This window comes from Colobus angolensis, unplaced genomic scaffold (assembly GCF_000951035.1).
Source record: "Colobus angolensis palliatus isolate OR3802 unplaced genomic scaffold, Cang.pa_1.0 Scaffold103, whole genome shotgun sequence".
Lineage (NCBI taxonomy): Eukaryota > Metazoa > Chordata > Mammalia > Primates > Cercopithecidae > Colobus > Colobus angolensis.
In genome coordinates this window covers 1147740-1168333 of record NW_012111253.1, presented here as the reverse complement: position 1 = coordinate 1168333, position 20594 = coordinate 1147740, and the positions used below count along the sequence as shown (strand labels likewise).

The window sequence follows — 20594 nt, the reverse complement described above, 5'->3', positions numbered from 1 at the left end:
AGTTGTTTCCAGTTTGACGAGTACAAATAATGCTGCTGAAGACAATCTGACATGTCTAGGTGCACACAAGCAGGCAATATCTTGGGGTTTATGCATCGGAGTAGACTATATAGGGATCCTAGTATATTCATATATTTGGCTTTAGTAGATTGGATCAGGCAGTTTTCCAAGTGGTACCAGTTTACACTCCCACTAAGTTATACTTAGCTCCCATGTAAGAGTTTTTGTTACTCCACATTATTACTAACATCATATTGTCAATCTTTTTAATATTATAGTATTTCATGGTGGTTTTAACTTGCATTTCCCTGATGACCAATGAGGATGCGGTCAAATATCTTATGTTTGATTGGATATGGTATTAGTCATTTATATGTGGTTTAAGAAAACATTTATTTCTTGTTCACTTACAATGGTGGTAGCTGTTACGGAGCTATACTTGTTATTCTGAGAATCAGGCTGAAAGAGTACCTCCTATCTGAGATATGCTCTTATTTCAGAGGGAAAGAGAAAAAACTGGCAGAAATGACTGATATCTTTGAAATTACTGTTTGGATTAAGTATAGGTCATGTCCATTCATGTTCCATTGCCCAAAGGATATTACAAAATTGTGTTCATTGTCAGTGGGGGAGGGAGTTATACTCCTCCCACTGGAGGCATTGCAAGTCACATGACCATGGTCGGGGGTGAATAATTCTTGTTCAGGAAAAGGAGAGGGTACAAATACTCTGGAACGGTAACATAGTCCACCACTTTGTGAGATGGCTGTTCAAGTCTTTTGTCATTTTTTGGTTATCTTGGCTTTTTCTTACTGAATTCTAGTGTCTTGTTTTTCCTTTTATCTTTTCCTTATTACGTTCTGGATATAAACCCTTTGTTGGTTTTATGTATTGCAGATATCTTCTTATTCCATGACTTGTCTGTTTATTCTCCTAATGATGTCTTTTGTTAAATAAAATTGTTAATTTTAATATTATCTAGCTTGTCAGTATTTTTGCTTTATACTTGTGCTTTTTGTTATTCTTGAAAAAATACATTACTGCAAATCTCTGAAGAGCTAAGGTGACCATCCTCAAGTGGTTTTTAAGATTATATTAACTTGATGTATAGATAGAAACATACTGATGCTATCTCATATGTGTGGAAGATACATCTGTTAGTAATGCATTTAACCAAATTCCTCATATAAAAATCATGTCGAGTAAGTTTTAATTTTTACTATTAATACATTTAAAGCTGCGAAAATGTATCTTTCTCTACCTGCAGATAGCCAGCAAACCACAAAATCTGTTAATTATCATATGTAACCTGATAATATCTACATCTCAGCTATTATTAGGAAGACCTGTGCTTTAAGTGAGGCCTTAATCTTGGTTTTTCTGGGAGTTGAGATTTTCAGTTTTCTTTGATCCTGCTTGCTTAATCCCTTCTTCTTGTTCCGGGATGTTACTATAAATTTCTGGTGAAATATCCAAAGGGAGTAATTTCTGGATATTTAATACAGGACTTGTTTAAATAATTGTATTTCTATTATGTAGATATATTGGTGGTTTGTCTTTCTTCAGCAAAGGCTGAAGTTGTTCCCTACAGAAGTGGCAGCTACACTTAAATATATGGTGTAGCACTTACTGTTCTAATATTTGTAGGATTGTTTGGGGATTATTTTTATTATCCAGTGGATCAAAACACTTGTTCTTAAAAATTGACCAAGCTAAACCGATAGTATTGTTTAAAATAGGTTGGTTTTAACTTTGTACACAGTATTTATTGTCCTTCCTAAAAGTAATCTTGTAATTGTTGGTGATAGATCTTACGTTACAATGAAAAGACTTCTCTGACTTACTTTTTAGTGTTGCCAGTTCGGTTTTGGAAGTTGATCAAAACTCTTACCTGAAAAAAAGAGTAAATTACTTAAACAGTTTTTTAAGAAGTAGTCTGTATTAAAGATCATTTTGAGGATTAATGGATAAAAAGTTATTGATTATAAAGAATTTGGCCAATATGGAAATGAATTTTATTTTCTCCTTAAAAAAATACATTGGTATTGAAAAGTCAGGATTCTTAGGGAGGACTGTACAAACTATTTGGATATAAATGTATGCTACAAAAACAATATCATAATGCAACCCCCTAAATATGGTGTGGCAGTTTCAGATGTTACATTTTGGAAACCAGGGTTTGGTTAGAAAGAATTTCAAGATTATGCCCCCATTTCTGTGGTGGCAGTTGTGTTTTTTAAATAACTAACAATATAGTTGTGGATTTGCAGTAATTTTTTCTTGCTATGCAGTTCATTTCCAACCTTTTGATTTTGTGATTCTTGAGGAGTTCCCTCTTTGTTGTCTTCGTACAAAGATGAAGTAATATTATTAGCTTTTAATACTTTTAGTAGTAAATATGGACCATTATCTAAAGCTTGGTTTATTAACCAAACATTGGTTTTGCTTTTCAGCGGGGATCTGATGAGCTTCTTTCTTCTGGCATCATTAACGGACCTTTTACCATGAATAGTTCTACTCCTTCTGCAGGTGTGTATGGTGAGTTTTTTGTTTTTTTTTTTTTTAAATGTTTTCTTTCCATGGGTTTCAAAATTTTTTTACAGTGTTCTTATTTTGCTTATCTTATGTTGAAGTGCCACTGCTTATAACAGACTCTAAAATTTGTTTCAGTAAAGTACTATATACTGTTTACATAGATGAAATCACTAGTTATACCTCTGAAATTTTAAGGATTCGTTTGGATCTAATTTGATGATTCTTTTTTTGATTGATGTTCTTTGTGTTACATAATTTTGATAAAAAGACTGGCAATATGTTGGTGACCCAGAACTATTGAGTGAAAGAGCTAGATATAAAACTTGTGTTGAGGTTGGGCATGGTGGCTCACACCTGTAATCCCCAGCACTTTGAGGGGCCAAGGCTGGCTGATCACCTGAGGTTGGGAGTTCAAGACCAGCCCGGCCAACATGGCGAAGCCCTGTCTCTACTAAAAATACAAAACTTACCTGGGTGTGGTGGCAGGAACCTGTAATCCCAGCTACTCAGGAGGCTGAGGTAGGGAGGATTGCTTGAACCTGGGAAGTGGAGGTTGCAGGGAGCCGAGATGTGCCATTGCACTCAGCCTCTAGGGGACAGAGTGAGACTCCGTCTCGAAAACAAAAAGCAAAAAACAATTGTTTTGAGTGATGATGGACTTGGAATAGAAGTATTAAAGTATAAGACAATACGTTCTAAAAATTGAAGTAATTTACCTACCATAAGGTACCACATGATTTAAAAATAAATGTTCTTGAAATGTAGTGGCTGTAAAGTGAATTGAAGGAGTGCAGTACTGGAAAGAGAGTGAGCAGTGAAGAGGCTATTGCTATAATCCTAATAAAGGATGGTAACTGGCACTGTGGCAATGGTAGTGTGATGAAGAAAATTGAATAACTTATAGAAGATAAAATTGATAGTAATTGATGATTAATTGAATGTTTGAATAAGGGATTTCATCATTGATTTCCAGGTTTTGGATGTGGACTTGGATTATTGGATAGATGAATGGTAATGAATGGTTGTGCCATTCATTTCTATTCATATGTAGGAAGAACGGAGTTGAACAACACAGCAGGTTCAGATTTGTATATATTGAGTTTGAGGTTCCTGTTGAACACTCAAATGGAAATGACAGATAGGCAGTGGGTTCCTGGTTTCAACATCATGAAGGAAATTTGGTAGTATCATACACAGTTGACAGCTGAAGCCATGGGCATGGAGAGTTTCAGAGAAGGGAGGGTTTCTTTATCCAGATGTTTTTGGAGTTGTAGGGAGTTAGGGATAAATGGACCTCCCTTTCCAGATCCGGAATTTATATGGTGTTTGGGACCATGGGAACGTAGATGTTCAGGAAAGTGAACAAGTATAGAGATAGAATGAAAAGAACTAGATCTACTAAGCTCATTCTAGCTTATTTTAATGTAACTGTTAATAATAATTCTTTTTAAAAATGAAGGCGTTAAAGCATACAGGATAGTAGAACAATGATATGAAATTGTGACAGCCTCAGGCAAACTAGGACTTAACAGTCATTCTATTTAGGTGTTGTAAAATTAACATCTGATTCTGTCACCTAACACTAAAATTCTGTTTAGGTGTTGTTTTAAAAAATTCTCTTAGCTTAATGTGGACATGTCTTTTTCCATGTGAACTTTAAATTTCATCCAGTTCAGTGGCATCCAATCTTTTAGCTTCCCTGAGCCACATTGAAAGAAGAATTCTCTTGGGCCACACATAAAATATGCTAACATTAACGACAGCCAATGAGCTAAAAAACACATCACAAAACAATCTTAAAACGTTTTAAGAAAGTTTACGAATTTGTGTTGGGCCACATTCAAAGCTGTCCTGGGCTGCATGCTGTGCACAGGCTGGCATGTTGGACAAGCTTGATCTGGTTCTAAAACAAAGAATCCTTCTTCCCCAAACCTTTATCTACAGTATCTTAGGGATTCTGATAAGAATTATGTTAGAGTTATATGTTAATGTGAAATGTCGATCATTTTGTGGTATTATCTTTCCGTTTAGGAATGTGACCTATGATTCAGTGTTTTTAGGTTCTATTTTATGTCCATTGACAATTTTGAAAAAGTTCCACACTTTTCCATATAAGTCATATACTTTTCTTTTAAAATCTAATCTTAGGAATTAATAACAGAGATTGTTTATTGTGTTCCCCAATGCTATTCTTTCATTTTTTTTTTTTTTCCAACAGATCCTCAATTTTTGTCTGGCACATTGTTACCCAGATGAAACTACTACTTTTCTGTTCTTCCTTATAGCTAGATGTGGTCATGTAATTAAGTCCTGACAAGGTATAAGTGGAAGTGTAGTATGAAACTTTCAGGGCATCTCTGCATGGGTACACAGTTTTTCCTTTTTTCCCCTCCAATCTTATTGCCTGTGGGTGTTCCTGCTTCTTAGATGATGATGGGAATGACAGGCATCTGTAACAGAGACAGCTAGAGCCTGATAACTTTGTCACCATTCCAGATCTGGAATTCCTACATTTAGACTTTTCATGTGAGCAAGAGATTAACTTCTTCTTTTTTCTCTTTTGAGACTGAGTCTTGCTCTGTCTCGCCCAGGCTGGAGTGCAGTGGTGCAGTGTCTGCTTACACTAACCACCGTTTCCTGGTTTCAAGAGGTTGTCCTGACTCGGCCTCCGAGTACCTGGGATTATAGGTGCCTGCCACCATGCTGGACTAATTTTTGTATTTTTAGTAGAGACAGGGTTTCACTATGTTGGCCAGGTTGGTCTTGAACTCCTGATCTCGAGTAATCCACCCGCCTTGGCTTCCCAGAGTGCTGGGATTACAGGCATGAGCCTGAGATTAACTTCTTAAGTAACTATTACTTCAAATGTTATATACAACTAAACGAAATTTAGTATTTTTGCTCTTATTGGGTGGGAATTTTTCTTTCCTATTTTCATTTTTAACGGGATACTGGAGTACAGAGAAGACCTGTTGATTTTTGAATATTTATTTTGTGTCTACTAACTTTAAAATGTCTTAGTAATTTTTTATTAGTTTTTGAATTTTGCAGTTATTCAATGATGTGTCTTCAAATAAAGATAATTTCGAGTATATAAAAAAATGGATTATTTTGTTAACTTGTTATATATTCAGTGGAACCTCCGTAAATGAGTTGAATAATAGTGGTAATTGTGATTATCTTTGTCTTGTTTTTAATTGCAGTGGAGGTGACTTTATTATTTAATCTTTTAACATAATGTTTGCGGTTGGGTTTTTTTGTTTTGGTTTGTTTTTCAAACAGGGTCTTGGTCTGTTGCCTAGCCTGGAGTCCAGTGTCCCAAACACGGCTCACTGTAGCCTCAACCTCCTGGGTTCAGGCAGTCCTCTCAGCTCAGCCTCTCAAGTAGCTGGGACTACAGGCGTGTGCCACCACACCCAGCTAATTTTTTATTTTCTGTAGAGACAGGGCCTTACTATGTTGCCCATAGGCTGGTCTCAAACTCCTGGGATCAATCAGCCCTCCTTCCTCGGCCTCCTAAAGTGCTGGGATTACAGGCATGAGCCACTGTACCTTGCCGGGTTTTGATAATAATCCTTCTTCATACTTTAATCATTTTCTTCTTTTTCTATTTTACTTAGTTTTTATTATCGATCGCTATAAATGTTACCATCATCTTTTGTGCTTCTGTTTATTGTAAGATTTGGTCTCCATTCATTTTTTAATGTAGTGAAATACAATTTCCTGATGTTGACCCATTCTTGCATGCCTGGAATAAACCAACTTGGTCATGGGGTATTATTTCGATATGCTATATTCAGATGCAGGTTAGATGGCTAATAGAACTGTAATACAAACCTAAAAATACAGATTTAAGTTTATTTCTAAGTTCTTCTGAAGTCTGGGTAAGTAGTTACGGGCTCGCTTAGTTTCTTGAATTGTGTTGGGGACCAGACTTTTTCTCTTTTGTTGTTCTTTTATCCTCAACATGACTACCTTCTCAAGATCTAAAATAGTACACTCTCTCCATCGTACCCACAGGAAGGGTAACAAGGACAGTTGAAGCTGAACTTTTTCATCCATCTTAGACCGTAATGATGAAAATTACACTCTAAGGGTGAGAGATGAGAAGTGGAGGCTGAGTCCCTTATAGGGACAAGACCGAGAAGTTGCACTTTTTTCTCATTCTGTTAGCTAGAACTTCGTCACTCGACACATCAGCTTCAAGGGGGCGAGGGTGAAGGGTCTAGGAAATTAGTCTTTATTCTGGTGTTCCCTGTCTAATCATAATTGAGGGAGTTCTATAACTTTACAAGGGAAGGAGAATAGAGATATCGAAGGGGACACTCTCACATATTCGTGCAACCACATATATACTGTATTTTGTGTATGTTTATAATTTTTAGAGCTATATTAATAAAATACTTCATTTCTTTCTTTTTGTACTCTAATTGGTTAGTATTACTGTTACCATAATATCATGAAATACATATACCATATAATCAGCATCCAGAGCAAGAAATAGAACATTGCTAATACTCGCAGGAGTCTTTCTTTCCTTTTTCATTCATTTCTTCTTTCCAAGTGTATTCATTAGCCTGACTTCTAACATCATAAGTTAGTTTTTTGTGTTTTTAAACTTTATATGAATAAGCCAATAAATATACTATATCCTCCTTCCTGTCTGGTTTCTTTCATTCAACATTATGCTTGTGAGAGTAACCCTTGTTGTGTATTGCCCCTTTCATTCTTCTCATTTCTATATAGTATTTTATTCTATTGATGGACATTCGAATTATTTCCATTTTATACATAGTGTTGCTATGAATATTCCCTTTTTATGTGTTTCATTGCATTTGCTTGTGTGCGCTCTCTCATTTTGGTCAAAAATACCAAATTTACCATCTTGTACATTTTTGAGTATACAGTGTAGTAATGTTAACTATAGGAACATTGTTGTACAACAGATCGCTAGAATTTTTTCATCTTAACAAAACTGAAACTCTATCCATTTAGCAGCAACTCTTCCTTTTCTAGCCCATTCTGCTTTCTGTTTCCAAGAGTTTGGCTATTTTAGATACCTCATATAAATGGAATCATGCAGCATTTTTCTTTTTGTGATTGGCTTATTTCACTTAGCATAGTGTCCTCAAGGTTCATTTGTTGCAGTAGATGAAAGGGTTTCCCTTTTTTTGTAGGGTGAATAATTGTATGTATCTACCACATTTTATTTAACCATTCATCTGTCCATGGGCATTTAGGTTGCTTCCACCTCTTAGCTATTGTGCTATTGTGAGTAATGCTGCAATGAACATGGTGTGCACATATCTCTTTGAGATCCTGTTTTTAATTCTTCTGGTTATACCAGAAGTGAGATTGCTGGATCATATGGTAATTCTGTTTTTTATTATTTTGAGGAATCATCATACTGTGCTTCATAGTGGCTGCACCATTATTCCCACCAGTAGTACACAAGGGTTTCAGTTTTTCCACATCCTTGTCAATACTTATTTTTTGGGTTTTACATTTTTTCAAATAATGGCCATCCTAACAGATGTGACTTGATATGTGGTTTTGATTTGTATTTCCCTGATGATTAGTGATGCTGAACATCTTTTCTTGTGCTTGTTGGCTATTCGTATATCTTCTTCGGAGAAATATCTATTCTAGTCCTTTACCTATTTTTTGTTTTGTTTTACTAATTTTAAAATTTCCTCTGGGATAAGCCCTGTCCCCAGACTTCAATTTTCCTAGTTTATGATTGGGCGGTTTTTATTGTTGTTGAGTTGTAATAGCTCTTTATGTATTCTGAATATTAACCCCCCATCACATATGTGGTTTACAATTTCTTTCTCCCATTTCTTTCATTGCCTTTTTACTCTGTTATTCCCTTGCTGTGCAGAGGGTTTTGAGTTTGATATTAGCACCATTTGTTCATGTTTTCTTTTGTTGCTTGTGCATTTGGTGTTATATCCAAGAAATCTTTGCCAAATCCACTGTCATGAACCTTTGTCTCTTCTATGTCTTTTATAGTTTCAGGTCTTATGTCTAGGCCTTTAATTTCATTTTGAGTTATATTTTTTTTTATGTGGTGTAAAGTAAGGGTCAATTTCATTCTTTATAAATGTGGATATACATTTTACCAGCACCGTATGTGGAAGAAACTGTTCTTTTCCTATCGTGTAGCCTTGGCATCTTTGTTGAAGATCATTTGAACATGTAAGTGAGAGTTTATTTCTGGGTTCTCTGGTCTGTTCCATTGGTCTATATGTTTGTCTTTATGTCAGTAACATACTGTTTGAATTACTATTGCTTTGTAATGTATAGAAGTTAGGAAATGTGAGGCCTTCAGCCTTGTTTTTCTTAAGTTTGCTTTGGCTATTTGGGGTCCTTTGTGATTCTATATGAATGTCAGGATTTTTTTTTTTCTCTGCAAAAATGCCATTGGGATTTTGATAGGGATTGCATTGATCCTGTAGATCACTTTGTATATTATAGACATTTAAACAATTTCAAGTCTTCCAGTCCATGAACATGGATATCTTTTCTTTTCTGGTTTTTTGGAGACAGAGTTTTGCTCTTGTCGCCCAGTCTGGAGTGCAATGGCACGATCTTGGCTCACTGCAACCTCTGCCTCCTAGGTTGAAGTGATTTTCCTGCCTCAGCCTCCTGAGTAGCTGGGACTGCAGGCGCCTGCCACCATGTCCAGCTAATTTTTGTATTTTTAGTAGAAATGGGATTTCACCATGTTGGCCAGGCTGATCTCAAACTCCTGACCTCAGGTGATCTGTTCACCTCAGCCTCCCAAAGTACTGGGATTATAGGTGTGAGCCACTGTACCTGGCCACATTTATGGATATTCTTGACATATCTTTTCATGGACAAATGTGTGCGTTTTACTTGAGTATGTGTCTAGAAGTGGAAGTGTTGGGTCCTAGGATGTGCAGGTGCTTATCTTTAGTAGAGTCTACTAATTTTCAAAAATGATTTTATACTCTTACCAGAAATTATGTCAGTTTAGTTATTCCAGAACTTTGCCAATACTTAATTTTGTGTGTGTGTGTGTGTGTGTGTGTGTGTGTATATATATATATATTTTTTTAAGACGGTCTCACTTTGTCACTCAGGCTAGAATGCAGTGGCATGGTCTCAGCTCACTGCAACCTCTGCCTCTTGGGTTCAAGAGATCCACATGTCTCAGGCTCCTGAGTAGCTGGGATTACAGGCACGTGCCACTACACCTGGCTAATTTTTATATGTTCAGTAGAGACAGGGTTTTACCATGTTGGCCAGCCTGGTCTCGAACTCTTGACCTCAAGTGATCTGTCCACCTTGGCTTCCCAAAGTGCTGGTAATACAAGTGTGAGCCACCATGCCTGGCCGATATTGTGTATTTTTAATTTTAGTTGTTCTGGTAAGCATATATTGATAGTTCATTGTGACTTTTGTTTGCATAAATATTAATGAAATTGATTATATTTTCATATGCTTACTGATCATTTGGATACTTTTAAATGAAGTGGCTACTCTGATCTTTTGCCTGTTTTTCTATTGGGTTGTTTGCCTTTTTAACTTTTTTTTAATATATTCTGAATATGAATACTTTGTTATACATGTATGCAGATACCCTCTGACACTATAATTTACAAATTTATACTTAATGGCGGCTTTTGTTAAACAGACCTTTTCATGTAGTATACTTCATGTTTTTCGCTTAATGGCTACCATTTTTTGCATCTTATTAGAAATGTACTTCAATCATCTGCAAATTGATTAATGTTAACATTTTTTTCTCAGATTAAGAAGTCTCTTCTTTTGAAACCATTGTATATATAATTATTGAAGTCTTACGAAGCTGAATGTTAAAGAAATCTAATTGATTTACAAATAAAGATGATATGAGTTAATAATATTCCTAAGCAGGAAACCACTGCTAACAAACTGAATAATTTGTATTTATATATATATGTGTATATATACACACAAACAGTAAGTATTATATGTGTGTAGATGTAATCACATAATCACGTAATCACAGCTCACTATAGCCTCGACCTCCCAGGTTCAAGAGTTCCTCCCACCCCAGCCTCTCAAGTAGCTGGGACCATGGGCACATGCCATCACATCCAGCTAATTTTTAAATTTTTTTGTAGAGTCTGGGTCTCCCTGTGTTCCCCAGGTTGGCCGCAAACTTCTGGGCTCAAACAATTCTCCTGTCTCGGCCTTCCAAAGTGTTGGGATTATAGATGTGAGCCACGGCGCCTGGCCTCCTGGAACTTTTGTTTACCAAAATACTTATAAACTGTTAATATGCTCTTTTGCTTTGCAAATAGCTAGTTTTCTTTTTTAATCAAATCAAACTTTAATGACCTATTTTTAAAGAACTCAGTATTAAATTTGGCTACATTGATGGTATGAGCAATATAGAAGACAAATTTGTTTTCATCACATTCAACAAGTTCTGAAGTAGTCAGTGCTCCAAGGTAAATGGTGTCTATTTTCAGATTTAGCAAATGATCCTAGAAGTTATTGGAACTCGTGCAAAGAAAAGAGAAAAGAACATACCCCCTCCTTATGAAGACACTTAAGGGAAAAGCAGCACGTGTCATTTTTGTTTACATCCTGTTTTCGTAGTCTCACAGCCACACCTAGCTACTTAGGAAGCTAAGAATGTAGTTCTTTTTTCTGACAGGCATGTGCTTAGCTAAAAATAGGTGGTTTTACGTAGAAAACAAATATTGGAAAACAAATTTGCATTCTCTGCCACTGGTATTGAATGCTATGATTTAATAATAAGCACTAGTTTGTCTGATCAGTTAATTTGAGTACTTGGCTTTTCATAGCAAGAAATGCATTCAAATTGCTTTAAATAAAGGCATGTGAAGAATTGTGAACGCTGATCTCCGTACTTGATAAATAATTCTTAAATCCATCAAATAAGCAATACCTTAAAGCTGCTATAAGAATTAATAAGTTTAAAGAAAACTCACCTGCAGTCTTAATGCTCACCCATATAAATTTTGTGATTTAATTTTTCTAATTCGTGAAAGATCTGTAGATTTTTACACTCAACCATGATAGAGTAACTGGGACTGGATTTACTGTCAGTTGTTTTTAGACAGTGGGCAACAAGTACAACAGGATTGTGGTCTCAGAAGGGAAACAATTGAGGTAACCCTGTTGTCACCCTGGCTTTCTTTCTATACTATGGGAGTTGGGGGAACCAAGCAGACATGGTACATTTGCTGAGTTGAAGAGAGAGATTGAAGTTTGGGAAGATTGAGTCACCTGGGAGGTATGGGAGTGGATTATGAGAGAGAAGGGCCTATGTAGAAAAAGTGCTTCAGAAATAATACCTTTGAATCTGTTGTTGAATATTATTAAGCCACATATGCACAGCACATATGCCTGTGAGGTAGGCAGAGAACAACCAGAGAGCTATAAGCTTAACTTTCCAGGACTCACACAGGACTGGGAGAGATATTTGAGTGATAGCCAACTACAATAGAGAGTCCTTGTTGAATACTTGAAGCACACTTAAGGCACCTGACACCTTGACAGTAGGACTGAATTAGCTCCAGCATGAAGGCGAATTCAAATCCACCCTAATGAAACTTAAAAACAAGCTCCAAAACAGTGTAGCTGATCTGAAAGTAACTTATATTTTTCTAAAAATGAAGTCTAACACTTTAGAAGAAATAACAAATATAACAAAACAACAGAATAACAAATTCTGGTGCTCATAATGTGGAACATCCAATTGCCAGACATGTTAGGAACCACAAAAATGTGACCCACAAACAAGTGAAAAATCAATCAACAGAAACAAACCTAGAAAATTACAGAGATGATGGAATTATCAGCTGTGCACTTTGAAACAGTTACTAAAAGTATGTTCAAGTATTTAAAGGAAAATACGAGCATAGGAAGGAGAAAAAATCAAATAGAACTTAAAGAGGTTAAAAATAAGACACCTGAAAAAAATACATAATGGCATTCATAGCATGTTACATTCTACAGAAGAAAACATCAGTGAATTTGAAGATAGCAAATGAAACTAAAGCACACAGACAGAAAAAACTGAAGACTGAGTGTGGTGGCTTACCCCTGTAATCCTTGCACTTTGGGAGGTCAAGGCGGGTGGATCACCTGAGGTCAGGAGTTTGAGATCATCCTGACCAACATGGCGAAACCCCTTCTCTACTAAAAATATAAAAATTAGCTGGGCGTGGTGGCATGCACGAGCAATCTCAGCTACTTGGGAGGAGGAGAATTGCTTGAATTCTACTGAGGCAGGAGAATTGCTTGAACCCCAGGGGCAAAGGTTAGAGTGAGCTGAGATCGTACCACTTCACTCCATTCTGGGCAGAAAAGCAAGACTCTGTCTCAAAAATCAAAACAAAAGAAAAAAACTGGAAAAGAAGTGAACAGAGCCTAAGTAACCTCTGGACAAAATCAAGCAGTCTAAACGTACATATGTATACTGAAGTTGCGGAAAAAAATGGTTGGGGCAGAGAGCAGAAATACATCTCAAGAAATTATCCCAAATTTTCCATATGTGTTGGAAAACATAAACCCTCTTATCAAGAAGTTCAGTGAACCTTAAGCAGGATAAACACAACGGAAACCACACCCAGGCTTATCATAATTAAATTGCTGGAAACCAGGAATGCAGAGTAAATCTTAAAAGTAGCCAGAGCAGGCAGGGGTTGGGGGAACCACTTTTCCTTCAAAAGAACAAAGATTAGAATGAGGAGAGAGATTTCTTACCTGATACGGTGCAAGCCAGAAGACAATGAAACATCATTAGAGTGCTGGAAAAAAAAAAACTGGAATTCTATATGAAATTTAGAAATGAAGTTAAAATCTTCTTTCAGGCACACAAGAGCTGAGAGCATTTGTTAGCAGCAGACTTCCATTTCATAAAATGGTAAGGGAAATATCATGAGGAAAATGATACCAGTTAGAAACCTGGGTTTTATACAACATGATAAATATGTGGATATATGACTTTTCCCTCCTTTTTGTTGTTAATTTAAAAGATTATTGACTATTTAAAGCAAGATAATATATTTTTGGGGGTTATGACATGGGAAAAGCAAAATACACAACAGTACCACAAAGGATAGCTTGAGGGAAAGAGACATATACTTTGAAAGGTTCTTACAGGGTACTGAGGTGTTTTAATATTGTTTGAAGGTAGTCTGTGATAAAGATGTATATTGTCTACTCCAGAGCAATCACTTAAAAAAAATAAAAATAAAAAGGGATAGCATATAATGTAAATGAAATAGAATACCAAAAAATAAAATCCAATGGAAGCTAGGGAAAAAGGAAATAAAAAATAAATGGGACAAATAGAAGAAATAACAAGATGGTGGACTTCTAAACCCAACCATGTTAATAATTATATGAAGTGGGAATGGGATAAAAAATCAATTAAAAGGCAGATTGTTTAGATGGAGGGAAGACCGAGTTATTTGATGTGCATAAGAAACCCATTTTAAATATGAAATCTCAGGTAGAAAGCCAAAGGTTGGGAAAGAAAATATATGCAAACATTAATCATAAAAATGTTGGAGTAGCTAGCTATACTAATATCAGGAAAAATTGACTTTGGGCAAAAGAATATTACCAGGGATAAAGAGAGACATTTCATAATGATGAAGAGGTCAATTATTGAGTAAACATAATCTAAATATAGATCTGTTTAATTACATAGTTGCAAAATATGTAAAGTGAAAACTAATAGAATGAAAGAGAAATAGATAAATCTTCAAGTATATTTAGAGATAGCACTCCTCTCTCAGTAATTGATAGTATAGTAGACAGAAAATCAGTAAAAGTATAGAACAGGGATTGGCAAGTTCTTACCTGTGGGTCAAATCCATTGCACTGACCACTTTTAAATTTCCCATTAGCTAAGAGTGGTTTTTAAAATTTTAAATGGTGAAAAATACTAAAGGATAAGATTAAATGACACACAAAACTTTTGTGAAATTCAAATTTCTGTATCCATACATAAAATTGTATTTGAACACAGTTATGTGATTTGTTTATAGCTGTTTTCATGCCATAACTGCACAGTTGAGTAGTTCTGACAGAGATCCTGTGGCCCACAACGTCTGAAATATTTATGTGCCTGTTTAAGAGAAAGTTGGTAGATCCCTAATACAGACATTTTAAACCAGCTTGATCTAATTGACAATGTAGAACAATCTTCCCAACACCAGAATAATACACTTTATTTTCAAGTTCATATAAAGTAGTCACCAGTTGTATTAGTCCTTTCTCACACTGCTGTAAACAACTGCCTGAGACTGCATAATTATAAAGAAAAGAGGCTTGGCTGGGCGCGGTGGCTCAAGCCTGTAATCCCAGCACTTTGGGAGGCCGAGACGGGCGGATCACGAGGTCAGGAGATCGAGACCATCCTAGCTAACACAGTGAAACCCCGTCTCTACCAAAAAAATACAAAAAAAAAACTAGCCGGGCGAGGCGGCGGGCGCCTGTAGTCCCAGCTACTCGGGAGGCTGAAGCAGGAGAATGGCGTAAACCCGGGAGGCGGAGCTTGCAGTGAGCTGAGATCCGGCCACTGCACTCCAGCCTGGGCGACAGAGCGAGACTCCGTCTCAAAAAAAAAAAAAGAAAAGAAAAGAGGCTTAATTGTGTCACAGTTCCTGTGGCTGGGGAGGCCTCAGGAAACTTATAATTATGGCAGAAGGGGAAGCAGGCAAAGTCTTACATGGCGACAGGTGAGAGAGAGTGAAGGAGGAACTGCCAAACGCTTACATAACCATCATATCTTGTGAGAACTGGCTCACTATCACAAGAAGAGCATGGGGGAAACCACCCCCATAATTTATCCACATCCCACCAGGTCTCTCCCTCAACACATGGGAATCATCATGATTACAATTCCAGATAAGATTTGGTGGAAACACAGAGTGAAACCATATTATTTTGCCCCTGGCCCCTCCCAGATCTCACATCCTTTTTCTGTTTCAAAACCAATCATGCCTTCCAGCAGTGCCCCAAAGTGGTAATTATTCCAACATTAACCCAAAAGTCCAAGTCCAAAGTCTAATCTGAGATAAGGCAAGTCCCTTCTGCTTATGAGCCTATAAAATCAAAAGCAAGTCAGTTAGTTCTGAGATACAACAGGGGTACAGGCACTGGATGAATGCTCTCATTTGAAATGGGAGAAAGTGACCAAAACGAAAGGGCCATAGGCTCCCGAGCAGGTCCAAAATTCAGTGGGGCAGTCATTAAATCTTGTTTTTTTTTGTTATTGTTTTTTGTTTTGTTTTCTGAGATGGATTCTCGCTCTGTTGCCCAGGCTGGAATGCAGTGACACGATCTTGGTACACTGCAGCCTACACCTCGTGGGTTCAAGTGATTCTCCCACCTCAGCCTCCTGAGTAGTTGGGACTACAGGTGCACATCATCATGCTTGGCTAATTTTTGTACTATTAGCAGACATGGGGTTTTGTCATGTTGGCCAGGCTGGTCTCGAACTCCTGGCCTCAAGTGATCTGCCTGCCTCGGCTTTCCCAAGTGCTGAGATTATAGGCATGAGCCACCATGTCTAGCCAGTCATTAAATCTTAAGGCTCCAAAATAATCTCCTTTGACCCCACATCTCACATCTAGGGCATCCTTTTGCAGAGAATGGGCTTCCAAGGCCTTGGGCATCTCCACCCCTGTGGCTTTGCAGGATTCAGCCCTGTGGCTGTGTTGAGTGCCAGCAGCTGGTGTTGAGTTACCTGTGGCTTTTCCAAGTGCATGGTGCAAGTCGTCAATGGATCTACCATTCTGAGATCTGGAGTACAGTGGCCCTCTTCTCACAGCTCCACTAGGCACAGTGCCTCAGCACTGTGTTTGGGCTTCAACCCCACATTTCCCTTCTGCACTGCCCTAGTAGAATGTCTCCGTGAGGGCTCCACCCCTGCAGCAGAATTCTGCCTGGGCATCCAGGTATTTCCATACATCCTCTGAAATCTGGGAGGTTCCCAAAGCTCAACTCTTATCTTCTGCTCACCTGCAGACCCAACACCATGTGGAAGCTACCAAGGCTTGGGGCTTGTACCCTCTGAAGCAACGGTTGAGCTGTACCTTGGTCCCTTTTAGCCACTACTGGAGCTAGAGCAGCTGGAATGCAGGGCACCATGTTCCAAAGCTGCACAGAGCAGCAGGGCCCAGGCCAGCCCGTGAAACCATTGTTTCCTCCTAGGCCTCCAGGCCTGTGATGGGAGGGAATGCTATGAAGATCTCTGACATGCCCTGGAGACATTTTCCATATTGTCTTGGTGATTAACATTTGACTACTTTTGACTACTGATTACTTATGCAAATTTCTGCAGCCAACTTGAATTTCTCCCCAGAAAATGGGTTTTTCTTTTCTACCACATGGTCAGGCTGCAAATTTTCCAACCCTTTATGCTCTACCACCTGTTGAACACTTTGCTATTCAGAAATTTCTTCTGCCAGATACCCTAAATCGTCTCTCTTAAGTTCCGAGTTCCACAGATCTCTAGGGTGGGGCAAAATGCCACCAGTCTCTTTGCTAAAGCATTGCAAGAGTATCCTTGGTTCCAGTTCCCAGTGAGTTCCTCATCTCTATCCGAGACCACCTCAGCCTGGACTTCGTTGTCCATATCACTGTCAGCATTTTGCTCAAAAGTATTCAACAATTCTCTAGGAAGTTCCAAAGTTTCCCACATCTTCCTGTCTTCTGAGCCCTCCAAACTGTTCCAACCTCTGCCCGTTACCAGTTCTAAAGTCACTTTCATATTTTCAGGTATCTTTATAGCAGTATCCCATTGTACCAATACCAATTTACTGTATTAGTCTGTTCTCCCAGTGCTATAAAGAGCTGCTGAGATCGGATAATTTATAAAGAAAAGAGGTTTAATTAACTCATAGTTTCACATGACAGGCAAGGCCTCAGGAAATTTGCAATTATGGCAGAATGGGAAGCAGGCAAGTCTCACATGGTGGCAGGTTAGAGGGAGTGTGAAAGAGAAACTCTCACACACTTATACAACCATCAGATCTTGTGAGAACTCCCTCACTAGCACAAGAACAGCATGGGGGAAACCACCCCCATGATCCAATCACCTCCCACCAGCTCCCTACCTCGACAACATCAGGATTATGGGATTACAATTTGAGATGAGATTTGGGTGGGGACACAGCCAAACCATATCACCAAGATAGGCAGGCTGTATTCTGGGTCCTAAAATAAGTTTTGTTCTTTAAACAGTGATTAAAATCATGTAAATTATCTGACTTCATTAGAATTCTATTAGAAATCAGAAAAGCAAGATCTTCAAATATTTGGGGGGAACATTTACCAAATAGTAAAAAAAGAAAAATAAAAGAAAAAAGAAAAACATAACCCATTGATCAAAGAAGTTGTCACAAGGGATATTAGAAGGTATTTTGAACAGAAATGAAATGAAACCTTAATGAAATTTGTGGGATTCCACTAGAGTTGTTCTTACAAGGAAATACATAGTTTTAAATGTTTATATTAGAAAAGAAAAAATGTCTAAAGTGAATCATCTACGCTTCCAGCTATAACTAGAAGAAAAAGAACATGTTAAACCCTACAAGTAGATAGAAAAGAGGAAATATTAAAGATGAAAGCAAAAGTCAGTGACAGAAAACAGTAGAGAAAAATTAATGAAACCAGTAGTTGTTTATGTGGTAAATAAAATTAATAATAATACATCTAAGTAGACTTAAAAAAATAAAAGATACAAATTGCCAAATGATTCTACAGTCATTAGAAGGATGTTACTATTGACTGAATGTTTGTAACCTCCCAGAATTGGTATGTTGAAGCTCTAACTCGCTATGTGATGGTATTTAGAGCTGGTATTTAAACCTTTGGGAAATAATGTTTAGATTACATCATGAAGGTGGGTGGCATCCTCATGAGGGGATTAGAGTCCTTAGAGACACTAGAGAGTTTGCTTGCACGTCCTCTTTTCTGGCTGTATGAGGACACTGTGAAAAGTCACCCAGCAAATAGGCAGCTGTTTGTAAGACAGGAAGAGCCCTCACCTCCATTTTAATTTGGACTGATCTGCTGGGGTGTAGTGCAGGAGGCTAGTCAAAATAATGTCCTCTCAAAAAGTCAGTTTATTTTAGGTATAGAATTAATATGTGTCTTCTTTCATAATTCAGAAGAGACTGTAAAGAGTTTTCATTTGAGGCCGGGCGTGGTGGCTCAAGTCTGTAATCCCAGCACTTTAGGAGGCCGAGATGGGCGGATCACAAGGTCAGGAGATCGAGACCATCCTGGCTAACATGGTGAAACCCCGTCTCTACTGAAAAATACAAAAAATGAGCCAGGCGAGGTGATGGGCGCCTGTAGTCCCAGCTACTCGGGATGCTGAGGCAGGAACCCGTGATCTTGGGCTTTTAACCTCCATAAATTTTTCTTGTTTAAGCCACCCAGTCTGTGGTATTTTGTATGGTAGCCTTAGCAGACTAAGTAGATTAAGTGAATATTATGAAATTTTAAGCTAATAAATTTCATTCTTTAGATGAAGTGGACAAATTCTTTGAAAGACACAAATTATCAAACTGATGCAAAAGGAATAGAAAACTCAGAAAAAGCCGTATAGCTGTTTTAAAAAGTCATATTAGTTATTGAAAAGTACGGTCCCATATGGCTTTATTGATTAAGTCTATCAGACATATAAGGAGTAAATAATACCAATCCTACACAGACTGTGCAGCATATAAAGGAAGTGGGAACACTTTCCACTTCTTCTTAGGAGGCCAGTATTACGCTACTGCAGCTAAAGAAAACTACAGATTAATATCTTTCATGAATATTGACATAAAAATGTTAAGCAAGATATTGAAGTCGGGTTTTTCCTTGTGGTAGCAGTGTGAGAACAGAGTATAAGCTGCAGCGGTGGAAATCGTGGCAGGACAAGCATTTAGTAAGTTTCTTCTGCTGTTTGAATGTTGGTTGAAAAGAGTACAGCTAAAACCACAGGCATTATGCTTCCAGAAAATTCTCAAGGAAAAGTATTGTAAGCGATAGTTGGTAGCTGTTGGATTGGGCTCTGAAGGAAAGAATGGAGAGATTCAACCAGTGAGTATGAAAGTTGGAGATAAAGTTGTACTCCCAAAATATGGAGGCACTAAAGTAATTCTAAAAGATAGAGATTATGTATTAATAATTTTTATTAGAGAACGGGGTCTTGGTATGTTGCCCAGCCTGGTCTTAAACTCTTCCTCGAGTGATCTTACCCCACCTCAGTCTCCTCAGTAGCTGAGACTACAGGTACTTGCCACTGTGCCTAGCAACAAGGATTTTTTCTTATTTAGACATCTTGGAAAGTATGTAGACTGAAATAAATCGTCACTGAAATGGCATCAACATGAACCTGCCCATCCCACTGAAATCTCTCATCATGGAAATAATTTTCATTATTTCTGAAATAATGAAGTTCTGAAATCTTTCAAATGATTGTCATATCTCTCTTATAACTAGTGATCTCTAAACTAAAAAAAAAATCACATTCAATTGTATATATAAAATTGAATATGTATACACACACACACACACATACACACACATGTATGAAGAGTGAGAAAAAAAAATCATGGTACATGTGTCATGACCAAGTAGGGTTTCTACAAAGTGCTTACATTTGAAAATCAGTGTAACAGAATACAAAATAAAATCTGTTCATCTTAAAAGAGATCTGGAGAAGGCATTTGAAAGAATTCAACTCCTTTTGTGATAAAATTGTTAGCCAACTAGGAATAGAAGGGAACATTTTCAACCTGATAAAGGTATGAAACTACAGCTAGCATTATTATACTCGATAGTGTAAGATAATGCCTTTTCCTTAATATCAAGAACAAGGCAAGGATGCCCAGTCTCGTTGATTCTATTCAACATGTTGCAGACAGAAAATCCCGGCTAGTTCAGTAAAGCTGTAAAAAAAAACAAATAAATAAAATAAATATACGGCAGGCCAGGCACGGTCGCTCATGCCTGTAATCCCAGCACTTTGGAAGGCCAAGGTGAGCGCATTACCTGAGGTTAGG

General features: G+C 37.5%; 1 protein-coding gene across 4 annotated transcripts in view; it reads left to right on the top strand.

The window, feature by feature from the left end:
* The window catches only part of PTBP3 (polypyrimidine tract binding protein 3), a 117411-nt gene that overhangs the window by 33402 nt on the left and 63415 nt on the right, over positions 1 to 20594 (top strand). For 2 of the 4 annotated variants that reach the window (XM_011941795.1, XM_011941782.1), the window contains one exon: positions 2454 to 2529. In XM_011941795.1, the coding sequence (XP_011797185.1) occupies positions 2505 to 2529 (25 nt within the window). In that variant the 5' untranslated portion in view covers positions 2454 to 2504. Of the gene's footprint in view, positions 1 to 2451; positions 2539 to 20594 lie in introns of those variants that run through there. The other 2 variants (XM_011941790.1, XM_011941802.1) reach the window with 2 other exon arrangements.